We start from the raw sequence: 19,259 nt of genomic DNA on the forward strand, positions 1-19,259 counted from the left end.
GTTTAGACTGGGTGTAGCTCACAGTTCCTCCTTTCCGTTCATCATACTACTTGGCAGGAACTGGCACCTTCTCAAAAGCAGCTCTGTACACAGGATGAATGGACAAGGGGTTCAAAATGATCTTTCCATTTCTCTCCCGCATGCTCCCAGGAGCCTTCTCACATTGGCAGTATTTGTTCCCACAAGAATAGAAGCTCCATCCTTCTCAATCGGATCCGGGTAGAGCAAGACTAGCGTGTCAATAATCTCAGTTACTCCAACATCTGCTCCGTAAACACCAGCTTCTACAACACGTAACCATTGTATGGATACTCACCGGTACTAAGCCCCGGAATCTCAGGGGCACTGAGTGACGACAATGGTAAGTGCGTCCGATGCCGGTCGGAACAGGATCTACAAAGCAAAGTAATTTCGGAACCTGTGTCCACTGTGGCTCTAACATAAGCACCTTCAGTCTGTAGAGATACACCAGAGTATAGTCTCACTAGCCCTTCAGGAAGAGTGTTTTGTACATTAGTACTGTTTCCTTTGATACACTAATCCTCTCCGTGACGTCAGCCTGTTCCTTTACTGGGTCCCTCCGTAGCTTGATCTCTTTTCGTCGCTGTTTGATTAACCGCTGAATTGTTTTCTGAAGATTTTCCTGTCCTTCACACCCCCGCTTCTCCACATTTGTAATAGAAAAGTTTGGAGGGCTGTCAGATGTTAAATCGGAGCATTGGTAGGATGCAAAACTGGGCTGAGAAATAGCAGATGGGATTTAACCCAGATAGGTGTGACGTAGTTCATTTTGGTCGGTGAAATATAATGGCAGAGTATAGTATTAATGGTAAGACTCATGGCAGTGTGGAGGACAAGAGGGATTTGTGGGTCCGAGTCAATGGGGCACTCAACACTGCTGTGAAGGCTGATTGCCATTCAGAAAACACACGGCACATTAGCCTTCATCAATCGTGGGGTTGAGCTGAGGAGCTGAGAGGTCATGTTGCACCTACTGGTCACACCTCACTTGGAGTACTGTGCTTAGTCCTGGTTGCCTCACTATAGGAAGAATCTGGAAACCATAGAAAGTGTGCAGAGGAGATTTACAAGGATGTTGCCTGGATTGGGGAGCCTGCCGTATGAGAATAGGTTGAGTGAACTCGGCCTTTTCTCCTTGGAGCGACGGAGGAGGAGAGGTGACCTGATAGACGTAAGAACATAATGAGAAGCATTGATTGTGTGGATAGTCAGAGGCTTTTTTTCCCAGGGCTGGAATGGCTAGCACGAGAGGGCATAGGTTTAAGATGCTTGGAAGTAGGTACAGAGGAAATGTCAGGGGTAAGATCTTTACGCAGGGAGTGTCGAGTGCGTGTAATGGGCTGCCGACGACGGTGGTGATGCAGATACGATAGGGTCTTTTAAGAGACTACTGGACAGGTACATGAAGTTCAGAGAAACAGAGGGCTATGAGTAACCCGAGGTAATTTCTAAGATAAGAACATATTCGGCACAGCTTTGTGGGCCGAAGCACCTATACTGTGCAATAGATATTTGTTTCTATCTATGTTTCTAAGCTACATTGCGGAGGAAGTAAGTAAGATCGCCATGTCAGTCTTCAAAAGTGAAGAAACCTGGATTTTGCCCCACATTCAGGAGATTCAGTGGACACAGGTGAGGGCCGATGTCAGTAAATAAGAAGACGTTTTTGGGGATGCCGAAACTCCCCAACGGGAGTAAATCACCTGGACCAACTTGCTACTCTCCAGAGTTCTGAGGGAGGAGATGAATAGTAATGAGCTTTTCAGAAACACTGGAGTCATGGAGACTCCTAAGGGAATGGAAATTGGTAAATGTGATCCATGCCTAAGAAGCTGGGGAACTAATGAGCATTTAACCTGACCGACGTGATTGATAACATTTTTGAGTCATTATTCAGGGTAAAATTCTGTTGTCAGGAAAGAGCAGAGAACGGAACCCAATGCACTGTTACCTTACAGGGGTTGGACATTGTCTACGGCAGCCGTTCACAACTGTCCTTCCTATTGTAGGAGCAGCCTGAAGAGATTGGCTTCTGTCTGTCACCTCGTCGTCAGTAAGAACCGCCAACATACACTGTAGCCCCTCTGGTTCTTTTGTCGCCCGGCTCACAGTCAGAGTGATCTACGACTGTTTACCCACCCGCCGTCTCACCAAGGTGATCTGACACCCCGTTGGGGATAGTGGAGAAAATAATGAACTCGGCACTCCGTATGCTCCAGTTACCTGTCACTGCTGCTCCTCATCTCACTCAGACCTAATTCCTGAACCTTTCTAGAGGTTTTCAGAGTCACCAGCGGGACGCCAGCCCGCCGTCCGTCTGCGCACGTTGCAGCTTGTAGGACTCAGCGTCAATTTCAACACGTCCAACAAACCGCTTTCTTCTATTTCAGCCAGCATCGGGCAGAGTCCGGTAGAGTTTCCTTGAACACAACTTCTTTCTCCCTACATGCCCTGCTGGACGAGCTGGATATTCACAACACCGCTCATCTACTGTCAGGTCTTTGCCACAGTCTGAACTGCCTTTCTCATCTTTCCTGCAACTCCGGTATTTCTTTAACAGTCTCCCCGTATACCTGCTCTCGTTAAGCCAACACGCGGATCCTCCTTCTGCAGGACTGCCCTTTTATCCTATCACCCCGTCCAGTCCCACTGTCACTTACTGGCTGCAGGAACGTTTAATCAGGACAGTTAGGAATTGGGTTCGACTGAAGTACGTGAAGAAAATAAAATATCGGAGGGCCTGTGTGAAAAGAGCGATGCTTAGCGGCACGGGAAGTGTCACCAATAGGGGACAGAGAGTGGGAGATGAGACATGGATTAGATCTCCGGTGAGTTATTAAACAGGGCGAAAGGATGAGCATATGAACTGGGCTGAAGATTTGGCTTTGGATGGTCACGTGAGATCTCTACAGTGCACTTGCGCGATTCAGGCTGACAACAGAAGACAGGGACGAACAGGATTTAAGACATAAAGGATAAGCGAGAGTTTAGAATGTATCAATTGGAAATTATGCTGGAGAGGTTGGAATGAGGACAACCGAATTGGCGAATGAGTGCATGCATCTTCACTGTGAAGGACAAATTGACAAAAATTCAAGCCGAGTGTGCCGGTCAGACTACCAAGTAACCTCCATTTTGGAAAACGGCTGGGAGAAAAGGCCCTCCGTCCCATTTTATACTGATCGCACCAGAGAACCAACTTTACCCCTAGGTGTGTCACCTACCGCATGCAGAGAGTCACAAAGAAGATGTAATTGTTGAAGGGAACATTCTGCTTCATGAGCGTTTGAAGTCATTTGCCTGGCTTAGGATATCCCTACGAAGCTTCCCGGCGAACATATCCACACTCGGGAAACGAGCTATAAATGCCTGAAAGATGCAACTACCGTCTAAATGGGAACAGGGCATTTCCGATACACCACTCCTCCTCTCCTGACCCTGCTCTGTCATTCCATCACGTGTCAGCTCATATCTGAGATCCTCTTCCGGTTCCGATCACTCGAACCCCACCCTCGAGATCAAGGACACATTCCCTTGCAGTCCCTACACCTCCTCCCTCATCAGCATACCTGGACATAGACAACACTGCCATCAGAAACGGACGTTCAACAGTAACACACATCAAAGTTGCTGGCGAACGCAGCATGCCAGGCAGCATCTCTAGGAAGAGGTGCAGTCAACGTTTCAGGCCGAGACCCTTCGTCAGGACTCAACAGTATATGCTCATAAACCACCAAACCACTCATTCACCCAGATTCCCTGCATTCACTCCTCCTGCTCTGGCATCACATTCAGATTCAGATCCAGATCAATCGACTTATCATCCGCTGACTCCCTTTTGCCAATCCTGACTCATGTTTCCGCAAAGAATTCCAATCTACTTGTCAGGAATGATTTCCCCTGAAAGGACGCAATCTGAGTTCACCTTATTTCATTCTGTGCCACTCAGTACCCCCAAAACTGGTCCTTGATATCTGATACCAAAAGCGTACTGATGTGCAGAATTTCCCGACCTCATGGAAACCATTACTCCGTGCTGAGAGATCTCCGGACCTTAACATCCCACAGCTGGGCCGCTGCCAGTTCTTCCTCCTGCACTCGAACTCGTAACCGGCTTCGGTAGCTGAGACGCTGATAAAGAAGTAATCATCAACACGTACAGCAGGCCTGGATATTCTCACTCCTCACCCACCTGTCGGGTCGAAGATAACAAAAAAAAAACAACAAACAGAAAACATGCAGCCAGTCTGAATGACTATTTCCATTGAGCTTTTACAGGCAACTTGAATGGTCCCCGGTATAACAAGATGGACACTTGCCCTCACAATGTAACTCGATGTGACGTTGTACCATATGACTACCTGCAGCCCACTTTCTCTGTGACCATAATGCTTTGTTGCACTGTGTTAATGTTCTGCCTCAACTAATAAATACAAGCATTCAATTTGTCTTCTTAGCCGCCCTATCAGTCGTTACAGCCACATTCAGGGAGCGATGAACTTGGACTCCAAGATGCCTCTGTCCATCAACACTCTTAAGGGTCTTGTATTTAGCAGTGTACCCGCTCTTTACATTTGACCTACCAGGATGCCAAGATGACCGTCACAACTCAAATCTCACTGAGTTTTTTTTTTTTCTAGTCCTGTTGAATTTATTGCCAGGTGCACAGGTACAGGTGCTGAGAAACACCAGGTTGAATTTATTGCCAAGTGCACAAGTACAGGTGCTGAGAAACACCAAGTAGCATCAGCATCGCGGGCAAGTACATTCAGATCAGACAAAGAACATAAATTATACAATTCTCTGTCATTACCAATATAGAATTACATATTATATATATAACAATAGACTTGGAAATGTTGATTTCGGCCCCTCGGCCAAATTGTTGACACAATTTGGGAACAACTGGGCTCCAAGCCCCGGTTCCTACAACAATATTGGGACATCCTGCAGACCCAGAAAGGGTCTGACTATTCCTTCTCTTTAAACACACAGACAACAGGTACAGAGGCAGTCCATTCGGCCACTTCAGCGCGTTCTGTCATTCAATAAGACCCCGGGCCGTTCCATCGACCCGCAAAGCCACTCCTTTACACACTTTCCACAGACCATTAGCCCTACTTGCGATCAAAATTCTGCTGGTGTTTGCCTATCAGTGTGGTGAATCCCTCTGCTCGCCATTACCGTGGGATCGGTCATTTCTACAGATGAGGTCCCCGCTGACCACCTCACCGAACCGCACCACTTTATTCTTTTAATAAAATCCCCCTCCCCACCCCCCTTCTGTCAGGAACCCTCCCGGGAAGGCGGCACCCAGCCAATGGGCCGAGCGGCCTCCTTCTACTTCCCAATGATGCATCAGATTCGGCCGCTGGAGACCGCTTCACGAACGTCTCTCACCCCTTCTCCTCCCTCAACATCCCTCGGAAGGAAATAGAAATAAATCGAAAATCAGTGCATTTACTTTGAAATTTGTTCCGCTTTGACCGGGAGTATGGGGGAGGAACTGCTGATGGGATCACAGGGCGTAACGCCCTCCCGGCTGGCGCGGCTGCTATTGGGAGTAACCAGTAATTGACATATCTTCGCATCAATGAGAATAACCCAGCCCGTAAACACTCTGTTGACAGTCGGGAGTGGCGGTGGGTGGGGGGGGGGGGGGGGGGGAGGGGATGTCACGTGATAGTTGCTCAGCCGTTAAGAAGAACCAAGCTCGAGCTGAGTAGCGTTCTGTGACGTAATGCGCCGCGCACGTGTCGGCTGATGTTGGTGAAGGGAACCCATGTGTGATGACAGACGCGTGGGGGCGCTAGTGTGATGTCACTTGTGGGACAGCGCTCATATTTAAAAACACCTTGATGGATGTTTCTTATGATTTCCGTGGGACAACGAAATTAATCACAGGTTTCATCACTGAATCCAATGTTTTCTGATGCAAAGTTCCCTGCAATATGCCTAACTGTACCTTGTTGTTGGAGAAAAATGCTTGGTGCTTGTCTCGACGAGAATTGCCAGCGGGTTCCACACATTGTGTATTCAATAGATCTAATTGATTCAATGGGCGTATATAGTGTTAGATAAATGTATAAAATATACGTCCTGAAATTATTTTTCTTCGCAGACATCCACGTAAACAGAGAAGTGTCCAAAAGAATGGATGTCATTCAAAACGTTGGTACACCAAAGACCCCCAGATAATAACCACCCGCAACGCACAAGCAGCAGCAAAGCAACGACACACCCTCACCCTCACGGGCAAAAAAAAAATGCATCAGCACCATCCAGCGAGCATGCAAGCGTGCAATAAAGATACGGACTTGCAGTACCCCAAAGACTACTGATTCATCTGACAATTCTGCACATCACAGGCTCTCGCTCTCTCTAAAAAGATGAAGGGTGTTTCACAGCGAAAGCTGAGACATATTAGTCATCAGAAAGGTTGTTGTCCATGTAGTCTTTGTTTCTTGGTAAACTAACACTGAAATTATGTACCATAGCTGGCCCTTCCCTTTAAAGTCAGTGAATCATCCAGATAGCTGATGGCTGACAGGGCATTAACCTTTGCCCAGAGTGCAGTTGATATTGAGTTCGGTGTTGACACAGCGAAGGGGACCGTTGGCCGAACCCTCCCCATTGTCGAAAAGGTCCTTGCAGATGAGGCAACAATTGACCGCCAAATCCTTTGGGGTAGTCTGTTATATCCAGTGCTCTCGATGAGCCGTCCTCTACATTGGTAAATCCAGTTCCTTCGCATTTGTGTCGACAGGGTTTTGGGGGGGGGGGGGTTGGGGAGATGCGTTACAGCAGTTGATGATCGGGATGTCATTCATTTCCGTAGAGGGAGGGGAGTGTGATGTTTTTTTTTCTGAACGGTTTTCAACTGCATCCTTTGTTTCGTGGTTATCTGGAGAAGAAAAAAAAAATCAGAGTTGCATATGATACATATTTTATAATAAATAAACTTTTGAATCATCCACGATAAGCTGAATTTCCCTGTGTCCAAACATTTTAATTTCGATTCTCATTACCATTCCGACTCTCAACCCATTGCCTTCACTTGGGCCAACATAAGGCCACTCTCAGGGTCCAGGATCAGCACCTTATATTCCGTCTAAGTACCTTCAACTTGAGTGCATGAATATCGATTTCTCCTTCATGTGAATAAATTTACCTCTCACCCCAACTTCCTCCCTTCCACTATGACCTTTCAATTCCACTGACCTCTTTATCACCTCTCGCTGGGTCCACTCCTCCGCACCTTACTCCTATTATCCACTTTCCTGAAGGGGATTTCCCACAGACATATACTTACACTTACTTCCGAGTAACCACTTCCCTGCCACAAGCCAATGGTATGTCTCTTGTCTGCACATGGGGTATGTTCCCTTCGGCAAACATAACGCTGGGTAAAACAGAGAAGCCTGGATAGAGCTGAGCAGCCGATATTGCACACACACACATACACAGCTCCAACACCAGCCCCCGACACACAAACACACACACACACACACACACACAGACTCTGTCTCTCATACAATCTCAGTCATACAGTGGTACACACAGATTCTGAGACACTTTGATATACACAGATACACACACTTGCACACTTATTCACACACACTGACATACAAACACATACAGACACTCTCGCACACTCACAGATACTGAAACTGACAGATGCCCACCCACACCGACAAACACTTACCTACAGACTCTCTCACACTCTGTAACACGCACTGATACTCACAGAAACAGAAGATTGCCGCCCAGTATTCAATCTGGCCATTAGTTCCATACTTTCCCCCACACGCCATTAACACTGGAAGGATATGGCAGTCCGATTGTGAAATCATCATCGAACCAACTGGGAGAATACAGTCTGCCAGACGAACTCAATAGGTCGAGCTGCATTTCTAGGACAAGTGGGGGACATTGAGGTACTGTGGACAATTCCTTTCCCCCAGCATATGCTGCTCGGCTCCACCCATCTGAGTACCTTCTGCAGACTATCTGTTGTCCTGGCGTCTAGCATCTACAGTGTCAGAACTCTTGACTGGGTTCATTTCGATATCAACTGCTGCCTGTGCCTGTCTGCAGAGTATCTGTAACCTCACATCTTGAAACATCATCAGGCTGAACGGCTTTTTGTAAAAGCTTCAGATGGGTCTTGGCCTGTATCAGTAGAATTAAGAATAATGACGGGTGATTTCATTTAAATCTGTCGAATGGTGAAATGTTTTGATCAATTGGATGTAGAGAGAATGTTTCCTATGCTAGGCGAGCCGAGGGCCAGAGTACACAACCTCAGAATAGGGTGGCGTCCATTTAGAATGGAGATGAGGAGGAAATTCTTTAGCCAGAGAGTGGTGAATCTGTTGAATTTGTTGCAGCAGGGGTCTGTGGCGGCCTAGTCTTGACACATATTTACGACAGATGTTGATAGATTCTTGATTGGTCATGGCAGGAGGGATAGAAGGAGGCAGGAGATTGGGGCATGGAGCAAAACTGAATCAGCCATGCTGAAATGGCGGAGCAGACTCCATGGGCCAAGTGGCCTAATTCTACTCCTGTATCTTATCTTCATGCACTTGGAAAGATAACTTTGCTATAAAACTTTCGGCTCAGTGGTGAATGGGGAAGGAACACAGTGAAGTCACTGAAACCAAGAGTGGGCGACCTCAGAGGGCATTGTAACGGTTTCCAACAAGAGAGTTCTCGTTGTACTAAGGTAACCTCAAGAACAGGATGCTGAGATGTCTGGACTCTGGTTGCCATGGGTGTCAAGAGTACAGTTGTGGCAAAACTCTCCGGAGTTCCAACTAATCGCGCCATGTATTTACTGTTTATGATGTGTCGGCGGTTACTGGTTAGCAGCCTCATTAGTAAATGCTGGGGATGGCAGCAATAAATTTTTATATTTAGAATTCTGCAACCACCGCACTGCCAGCGAATGCCCCACTGTTTCATGAGCTCCTTCAGATGACTCGTTACAGTGGCTGAGATGGCTGCAAGCGGCGGGGCCCATGTCTTGCCCATAGTAGCGGATCTCTGGAGAGCAGTAAATGAGTTCTCGGGATGTGGTCCTCCGTGTGTGTGCGTGGGGGGAAGGGGTAGGAAGCTTATTCGTGATCGGTAGCCGGGCCACCAAAGGTGAATGGAATAACCCTTGGTGAAGGTTCATGGAGCGGGCAAAAATAGACCATTTGACCCCACGACTGTGCCCATCACTAAGCACCCATTTGTCCAAATCCTTGTCATTGGCAGATGGTTGGAGTTTAGGAATAAGTAGGTATGGATACACAGCCGATATGTTGGCAAGGCCACACCGGGACTGACGGGCATGGATTGGGTTCATTTGTTTAAGGAGAGACTGGAACTGGAGGCAGTCGAAGGGAGATTCGTTGTTCTGATACGTGGAGTGACTCATCATGAGAGGCTTAGCTAGGGGTATAGTATTATTTTCCTTGCATTGCAATGTCTAAAACCGGAAGGAATGCACTTAAAGTGGGAGGGATACATTCAAATTAAATGTGGGAACGTTTTGGACACAAAAAGTAGTGGCTGTCTTGGGTGGTGATGGAGTGATATGCGATGGTGTTGTTCAAAAGGCTCTTAGATAGGGATATGAATGAACAGAAAATTGGAAGTCTACATTTCGTAGGCAGAATGGAATCATTTGGTTGGGTTTGGTTACTAATATAATTAGTTTGGCACAGTGCTGTGGGACAGAAGGTCTGTTCCTGTGCTGCTATGTTCTGTGTTCTAATTTGTGTGCATGTTGCTCGGGCTGATAGAGGATTGGGGGTATTTACTGAAACATAGCGGTTCCCGAGGGTAGAGGACAGGACGGATGTGGTTATGTTTTACACCTCGGGAGAGTCTTGATCGTGGGGTCAGTAGCACAGGATTGGTGGGTGGGGGGTTGACAGGAACCGCGGTTGTTTATTACTCTGAGAGGTGGGTGCTTCTGGCAGAGGTTGGAGGATCTCTGGATTTCGCAGTCCTGCTGTGAGGTGGAGGACAGGTCATTGTTGGGGTAGGTTGCATGGAAGGTTAAAGGCAAAGAGGAATTTGGGCAGAATGGGAGATGTGGACAGATGGCATTGGATTGTGGAACACGTTAGAGGGGCCGATTAAACGAGTCCTGCCTCTAATTTTTGGTATTCTCATTAATCCCCAATGACTCCACCTCATGACTAATTAGAAGTGAATGAACCAATCTGCATCTTGTTGGGATGTAAGGGTAACCTCACGTGGTAAAATCTAGAGCAAATTCAACAGGCAGATAACACTTGAGGTCTGGTTGAAACCCACGCCACTGGAACTACCGGCCGGCGGCTCTAGACACTGTGTCACGTGGTAATTTATAGTCACTCAGGGTTTTCTAGGGGGAAAATTACCACACAGACTGCAGTAGTCCACCGAGGTGATGACTTGCCATTGCATACATGGCATCTATATTAAAACTATATATTTTCGAGTAATGAGTTCTCCTTAATATAGATGGCATGTGTCCAGTGGCACGAATTTGACACTGAATATCCCGAAGGGATCTGAAGAACATGCACGCGTAGCAGAAAGCGGGAAATTAAGTTATTCGTAACAAAGCAGTGAAAGTCACTATCAGCCCACCCTGACCCCTTCACAGAATTAATTAGATCCCTGTACAATAAAAAGGAGCAGATTTCAATGAACGTTGAATAACTGACAGACAAAATGCGAGTGAGGTTATAACTGGAATGATACACAGAACGACGTGTTAAATTTCGTAATCTCTGGTTACACTTGGACATCATGCATCGGAGAGTATTACCAAAATGCAGGGCAGGTTTGAATGAAATTTATGTACCTGCTTGTCATTGTCTTGATGATCCAGAAAACTAAACCACTCGCCAGCGCCACTCCAGCAACGACTCCAATCACAATCCCGGCTATTGCTCTACGTGACAACCCGCTTGGAGGTGGTACAACTTGTTCTGGAAATGAAAACGAAGAGATAATGAGATACCATTGAAAACCTTTGAAGAATTGAAAGGCCGAGATAGAGTGGATATGGACAGGATGCTTCCTATAGTGGGCGAGTCTAGATTTAGTGGACAAAGCCTGAGATTAGAGTGATGTCCATTGGAACAGGGATGAGGCGGAATTTCAGCCAGAGGGTGGTAAATCTGTGGAACTTGTTGCCGCAGCTGCATGTGGAGGCCAAGTCACTGAGTATAGTTAAAGCAGAAGTTGGCAGGTTTTAGATTAGTCGGAAAATTATAGGTTGTGGGGAGAAGGCAGGTGGATGGAGTTGAAGGGAGAACAGATCAGCCATGGTGGAATTGCGGAGCAGAATCTGGGCCGAATCGCTTAATTCAGCTCCTATGTCTTAGGGTCTTATGCGATTAGGGTAATACAGTGTAGAAAAACACAGTCAAAGTCCATTCTCCTTTGATTAACCTTGCAAACCGGGGTTTTGTTTTATTACAGTTTAAAATGCATACTCAAAATCTTACTGGACACAGAGGAATAAAGATTTCCAGCGTGGACACATGGCCTTACTGTGACCGGTCTACACTGACTCAGATTCCAAATTAAGGTAGTCCCAGTTGCCACCTTTGGCTCATATCTCTCTAAATCTTTACCTTTCTATCATCATACCTTTAATTATCGTTACTGCCCCTATCTCAGACTCTTTCCCTGTCAGTTGCGCCATATATCGATCACCCTCTTGGTGGTAATGTTGCCCTTGAGGTTCCTGTTAGATCTCTTCTCTCTCACCTTTAGCGAATGCCCTGCAATTAATTATGCCCCAACTCGCGTGAAAAAAAAAAATCTGTGACCAATTTATCTGTGTGCTCACATGATTTTACACATATACCCGGTCTGTTTAGTGTTTGAATTAACCAATAAAGTTTATGGAAGGGATTAGACAATAAACTCACTCGATTACCTTGTTTTAAGCAACTTACGTGTTCATTGCAGAACACACGAGTGGTGCAGAGACAACTTTCTACAGTAGGTTATTGGAAGACATTGCTCAATGGAGCGAACAGTTTTGGTGGATTGGAGATTGTTCACAATGGAAAAAGGCTTAAAACATTTACAAAAAAGAACAGTTGTCAATGAAATTGTGAGTCTGAACTGTTCTCTACTGGTAATGGATCACAGAATAGGAACCAGTATATCATACAAACAAGGCATTTGGCCCTTGATATGGCTGCCGGCCACGGTGCCACTTTAAAATGCACCTTGGCCTGCACAGCTTCCATATCATCCATTCCACGTCTGCTCCTCTGTGTGTTTGAGTCCCTCCTAAACGTCCGTACCCTGAATCCCTCTCACCTCCATGGGAGCCTTTCCAGACATGCAGCTGTCAGTGCAAAAATAAAACTTGTTATGCTCATCTTGTTTAAATTTCCTGCTTCGGTTCATAAAACCCTCGTCTCCAGAGTGACATTTCCGCAGTAGTAAAACGTCTCTATCCACTTTGTTCATAACTTTATACAACTTCTGTCAGGTCTCCTCTCAGTCACCAATGCTCCATAGAAAACAGTCCAGCTTTGTCCAACCTCTCTGCCAGGCAGCATTCAGCTGAACATTTTCAGCATTCAATCAAAAACCTCTATTTACTTCAGGAAATGGGGTGACCAGACTGCACAGAGTATTCTTGATGCGACTCGTCCAAAGTTCTGAACACTGCATCATTACTTCCCAACCTTTAAACTGAACACCCTGACCGATGAAGGCAAGGATAATGTGTGCCTTTCTACTTGTGTTGCGAATTAATTGCCCTCTCATTCACACGTGCGGACCGAATAAAGTCAATATCTTCCACACAATGTCCACCCCCCACTCCCAACTAGTGTGGATTTCTGCACAGTGGATTGCATAGAAACACAGGTAACAGGAGGAAAGACGTTTCATATGGTCACCCTCTGCTAGTACGACGTAGTTAATCTGGAAGGAGTACTCCAGAAATAAATACAAGGATGTTGGCAGGACACGAAGACCCGGGTTGGAGGTAATGGTGTTGAAGGTTCCGAACGTCACAGAAAATGTGCGTGGTAAAGGTCTTTTTACCGAGGTTCAGGTAGTCCACAACAAGGGACAGGTGTCTAGGGTAAGAGGAGAATGATGTGAAAAACACTCGACACAGGGTAGTGAGTACATAGAACCAGGTGCCAGAAGAAATGACTAAGGGAAGTACAATCGTATCATTTAAGAAACACCTGGATTAAGGATGTGTTTGGAGGTGCACGGGCTGAACACATGAAACAGGAACGAGCTGGATGGGCACTGTGGTCAGCTTGGAGTGAAGAGATTGTGTTTGTGCTGTTTTGCTCTCTGACACTGTAACTCTAATTGATCAATTCCACCGTCAATCCATCACATACATTTACGAGCCGAGCTCCGCTTTGAATGACTACATTCCTGCCTTTGTTATGACAAGTTGCTGCAGGATTTGACGGTCAAATGGCCACTTGAGAAGTTGATATTGCTGGTGGTTTGAGTCAATTGATAAACAGTAGCAGCAAAGCGCAGGGCTTATTTGATTTGCCATGTCAAAAGACACCCATTTCAAGAAGGTTATTTCAAATAGAATTCGGCTGAAATTGCAGGAAATATTGAAATATACTGTTATCGTTTTTGAGCGCTATCAACTTCAACCTTAAGTCTGATATGCAAGACGTAAGCTGACGTCTGTCACATATTCTAGCTGCGAATTAGTGTCTGGAGCAATAACGAGCACCCTGCTTGGCATTGAGGAGGAGGGGCCACTGCACAGGATCGGAAAAAGCTGTTGACGGTTGTAAACTCAGCCTGTTCCATCATGGGCACTAGCCTCCCCGTCATCGAGGACACCACAGAAATTTGATACTTTAAGGCAGCACCCATCGTTAGGATCCCCCATCATCAAGACCAAGTCATCTTCTCGTTATGGAGGAGGTACGGAAGGTTGAAGACACACAGTCAGCGTTTCAGGACCAGCTTCTTGGTCCGATTGCTGATTGTACAATGGTACCTACTCACTATTTCCCACTCGTTTTATACTAATTATTTATTTTTCAATATACATATTGTAATTTTAAATTATTGTTCGAATGTTGCATTGCAATGTACTGCCACAAAACCGCATATTGCATGACATATACCAATTATATTAAACCTAGTTCTGATACCGATTCTGTTATTCCTGGTTTCATGTAGAGAGAAGGATTTAGTCACAGTACAATGCAATATTAAAATCACTCTTCTAATTCTTGCTTGAAGCAAAGTAATGCCAAAAGAAAAAAAATAATAATAATGAAACACGACTGGGCACAATCATTCGGAGGTTCTTGAAATTCCAGACCACGTTTTACCAATACAAGTGGGCCACTCAACCCTTTGTGTCCATGCTTTCTTCCGGTCGTGTGAACATCTCAATCCCCTTCCCATTGACTAGGCCTGCTTGTAATGAGTCCTGTCCTGCAGAATGGTACACTTTACTATTGTCACATTGTATCATGGTATATGTCTTTTCTTGCATACTGTTTCCACAGATCAAATCATTAGACAGTACATTGGGCTAGAATAAGGTAAAAGAGAAACAATGAAGAATAAAGCGTAAGAGCTACCACAAAAGGTCATCACCGTCAAACGCTAAGGGAGATTGCAAAGGCAAGATTCCATCTTATGACCTTATGCCTGTTGGTACGTGCTCTCACGCTTTGTATTGTTTGTCCGAGGGGAGGGATAGGGGAAGAGAGAAGAGAGAAGAGAAAATGTCCATTGTGGGTGGGGTTTCGATTATGCTGGCTGCTATATCGCTGGGAGTGCACATCACTGGTCCTCCGTCTATCAGGGTGGGTTAACTGAATATTTAGTTTCATTCTCCCGTTGATTTGGATTTAACAGAATTTTAAGCAAAAGAGAATAGAAACTTTGGAGACGCAGGAAATATTAAATAATAATAATAATAAAAAAACAGGAATCCCAGTAAACACTCCAGCAGTCAGGTAGCCTCAGTGTAGCAAGAAACGATTCAAGTCTAAAATTCTCTGTGGAATTGTTTGAGGAATACTGTCCCTATCCAGTGATAGTTCATTTCACATTTGAGTGTGCCGTTATTGTTCTCCCGGCTCTCCGTCCTACATTAGGTTGCCAACCGCTGTTTTTCCTTTCACAGACGCTGCATGACCTTCGGAGTGTTTCCGGCGCTTTCTGACTATACACCTGAACGTTGTGTTCTTTGAAGCTCTGCAAGAACTACAAGGTTAGGTCGTTTAGTTTATCCAGTGGCTGTATTTTATTACCGAAGGGTTTGCTTCCTCAACTTCGTGAAGTTACATTCGTACTGCTCAGGGCTCTGTGTTGTGAGAAACATTTCTACTTCTCAGAACTTCGGGAGCTTCACTCCACAATACGTCATGATGTCAAATGATGTTGCATTGTGAAGACTGGATCTGAACCATCCTGCTTACAAGCATGGGCTCAGTATGCCCCTCAGTTACTGCCGCAGATGAGCAGACACAGCTCTCCATTATTTTAACTGACCAGTTCTACCTGCTCCTCAGTTACCAGAGCTCTGGCAAACACGACCTGGAAAATTATTCCCTGTAGACTTAAATGAACAATTACGGCAAATTGGCTGCTAATTAACCATAGAACCATAGAACATTACAGCACAGAAACAGATCTCTTGGCCATTCTTGGCTGTGCCGAACAAGTTTTCTGACTAGCCCCACTGATCTGCACCTGGACCATATCCCCCAAACACATCTTATCCGTGTACCTGTGTAAGTTTTTCTTAAATGTTAAAAGTGACCCCTCATTTACCACTTCATCTGGCAGCTCATTCCACACTCCCACCACTCTCTGTGTGAAGAAGCCCCCAACCCCAATGTTCCCTATAAACTTTTCCCCCTTCACCCTTAACCCATCCCCTCAGATTTTTTCACCCCTCGCCTCAGTGGAAAAAGCCTTTTTCAATTCACTCTATCTCTACCCATCATCATTTTATATACCTCGATGAAATCTCCACTCATTCTTCTACGCTCCAGGGAATAAAGTCGTAACCTATTCAACCTTTCTCTGTAACTGAGTTTCTCAAGTCCTGGCAGCATCCTTGTAAACCTTCTCTGCACTCTTTCAACCTTATTAAAATCCTTCCTGTAAGTTGGTGACCAAAACTGTACACAAATCTCCAAATCAGCTCTCACCAATGCCTTATACAACCTCACCAGAACATTCCAATTCTTATACTCAATACTTTGATTTATAAATGCCAATGTGCCAAAGGCTCTCTTTACGATCCTACCTACCTGTGACGCCACTTTTAAGGAATGTTTTAATTGGATTCCCAGATCCCTCTGTTTCCCTGCACTCCTCAGTGCCCTACCATTTATGCTGTTCCTTGGTTTGTCCTTCCAAAGTGCAATACCTCACACTTGTCTGCATTAAACGCCATCTGCCATTTTTCAGCCCATTTTTCCAGCTGGTCCAAATGCCTCTGCAAGGTAAATTCCTCACTGTCCACTACACCTCCAACCTTTGTATCATCAGCAAATTTGCTGATCCAATTTACCATATTGTCATCCAGATCATTGATATAGATGACAAATAACAATGGACCCAGCACTGATCCCTGTGGCACACCACTAGTCACAGGCCTCCACTGGGAGAAGCAATTCTCTACCACCACTCTCTGGCTTCTTCCATTGAGCCAATGTCTAATCCAATTTACTACCTCTCCATGTATACCTAGCGACTGAATCTTCCTAACTAAACTCCCTTGCTGGACCTGGTCAAAGGCCTTACTGAAGTCCATGTAGACAATATCCACTGCCTTCGCTTCATCCACTTTCCTGGTAACTTCCTCGAATAAATCTAATAGATTGGTTAAGTATGACCTACCACGCACAAAGCCATGTGGCTTTCCCTAATAAGTCCCTGTCTATCCAAATACTTTTAGATCCTACCTCTCAGTACTCCTTCCAATAATTTACCTACTACCGACGACAAACTTACTGGCCTATAATTTCCTGGATTACTTTTAGAGCCTTTTTTAAAATAACGGAACCACATGAGCCACTCTCCAATCCTCCAGCACCTCACCCGTAGATACTGGCATTTTAAATATATCTGCCAGGGCCCCTGCAATTTCAACACTAGTCTCCTTCAAGGTCCGACAGTATACCCTGTCAGGTCCTGGGAATTTATCCACTCTGATTTGCCTCAAGCAATCTCATGTCTTCTTTTAGCCCTCCTGATTTCTTTCTTAAGTATCTTTCTGCATTGTTATACTCCTCAAGCACCTTATTTGCCCCCTGCTTCCGATACATGTCATATATCTCCCTCTTCCTCTTTATCAGAGTTCCAATATCCCTTGAGAACCAACGTTCTTTATTCCTATTCACTTTGCCTTTAATCCTGACAGGAACATACACACTCTGCACTCTCAAAATTTCACCTTTGAAGGTCTCCCAGTTACCAATCACATTCTTGCCAGAAAACAACCTGTGCCAATCCACGGTTTTTAGATCCTTTCTCATTTCTTCAAATTTGGCCTTTTTCCAGTTTAGAACCCCAACCCGAGGACCAGATCTATCCTTTCCATTATCAAGTTGAAACTAATGGTGTTATGATCACTGGAACCAAAGTGCTCCCCATACACACACTTCCGTCACCTGTCCTAACTCGTTTCCGAATAGGAGATCTAATATTGCATCCACTCTAGTTGGCACCTCTATATATTAATTTAGAAAACTTTACTGAACACATTTTAGAAACTCTAACCCGTCTAGACCTTTAACAGTATGGGAATCCCAATCGATATGTGGGAAATTAAAATCCCCTGCGGTCACGACTTTATGTTACCATCCATTATTTCTCTGTCCTTGATTACCATAGTAGACTGAAAGGCCCAGTGCGTAAATTCTAAATTAAAATTGCTTAGGAGTCTACGAGGTCGATTGAAGTGGAATATGTGTTAGAAATTTGATTTGATATAACGCAGAGGTTTTGGTATTGGTCAGACAGCACTTAGAGTACTGTGAGCAGTTTTGTGTTCCACTTGTGAGAAATTGTATCTCTCGTTTGGAGAGGATCCCGAGGAGGTTAACAACTAGGGTTCCCTCTGAGCTGTGCAGATGCGCGTCCAGGCAGTAGCTGAAATATTCCCGCGCACATAGCCTTTGTTACCGCGCATCTCAAATTGTCCTTTATACTGTATAATGTCAATTTAAAGTGATGCAAATTTTCAGCCTTTTTTCAGCTCAGAGTAATAGTTGGACTGCACACTGGAAAAGAAAAAAAAAACATAAGGATGACTCTTCACAGGAAAAATTCCAGGACTGAGGAGGGTGGGGAATGTATGATGCCTTTGGGCGTGTAGTCACAATAGCTTAAAATACTGAGAGGACATCGCAATGAAACACACACAAATTAAAAGTCCCAATGTCCTAGGTGGAGTACATATGGCGAGTTTCCATGTTGTATGACTCTTTGAATCTATAGTATATTTCTTTGCTGTTAGAAAGTGAAACTGGCTTAAAAGTCTTACTTTGTTACGACAAGCATTGCTCACAATATTGAATAGTGTGAAGCTCCTCACTCAATAACCAAATTCTAGCTCGAAAGCAACAATGAAATGTGTGGACAGCATTTGAAGGTGAGTGTGTATTGGTAACCAACACTGGTATCGTTGTGTTTCCACACGTGTTGAAACAGTGACCCTGAACGTGTACTGAAAGCATGCAAATATTTACTTTAACAACCCAAAAGCTATCCTGTAGATCTGTCAAAGTATAGTGTTGTCTACATTCAATTCTTAACATAAACTAAAGACTTAATAGTTGCTAGGTCACACAGGAGACTTTAGATGAAATCTACCTCGATCAGTTGATGATGCAGTGATGTGGTCAAGTTGCAACAGTCATAGTCATAGACATAGTCATAGTCATATTGATCCCAGGGGGAAATTGGGTAAACAGGGCGTACATTTTCCCGTTCGTGAGAATCTGGTAGCACACATGCAAAGCAGAACGGAGCCCATGGTTTGCTGAGAACATCACTGATCTCTCAGAACGGGATCCAAGGAAATGTCATCCATCAGAGCGCCTGTTGCATTAAATTTATCTCTCCATAATGTCTGCCTAGCTTGCTGACGTTTCTGATAATTTCTCTTTTTAAATTCAGAGTTATGTCATAACGCATTATTTGTCCTTTTCGTCACCAGAGTAAAATGCAACAATTTCCTCTGTGGTTATTTG

The 19,259-nt window shown here is 44.9% G+C and overlaps 1 protein-coding gene across 1 annotated transcript in view; it reads right to left on the reverse strand.

Moving 5' to 3' along the window:
- Positions 1-4,665: 4,665 nt before the first annotated feature.
- The window catches only part of LOC140207992 (uncharacterized), a 38,457-nt gene continuing 23,863 nt past the window's right edge, over positions 4,666-19,259 (reverse strand). Inside the window, exons 6-7 of the mRNA XM_072276524.1 lie at positions 10,871-10,997; positions 4,666-6,925 (exon numbers count right to left, since the gene is read on the reverse strand). Of these exons, the coding sequence (XP_072132625.1) occupies positions 6,922-6,925; positions 10,871-10,997 (131 nt within the window). The 3' untranslated portion in view covers positions 4,666-6,921. The remainder of the gene's footprint in view (positions 6,926-10,870; positions 10,998-19,259) is intronic.

The sequence above is a fragment of the Mobula birostris genome, chromosome 13 (assembly GCF_030028105.1).
Source record: "Mobula birostris isolate sMobBir1 chromosome 13, sMobBir1.hap1, whole genome shotgun sequence".
Classification (NCBI taxonomy): Eukaryota; Metazoa; Chordata; class Chondrichthyes; order Myliobatiformes; family Myliobatidae; genus Mobula; species Mobula birostris.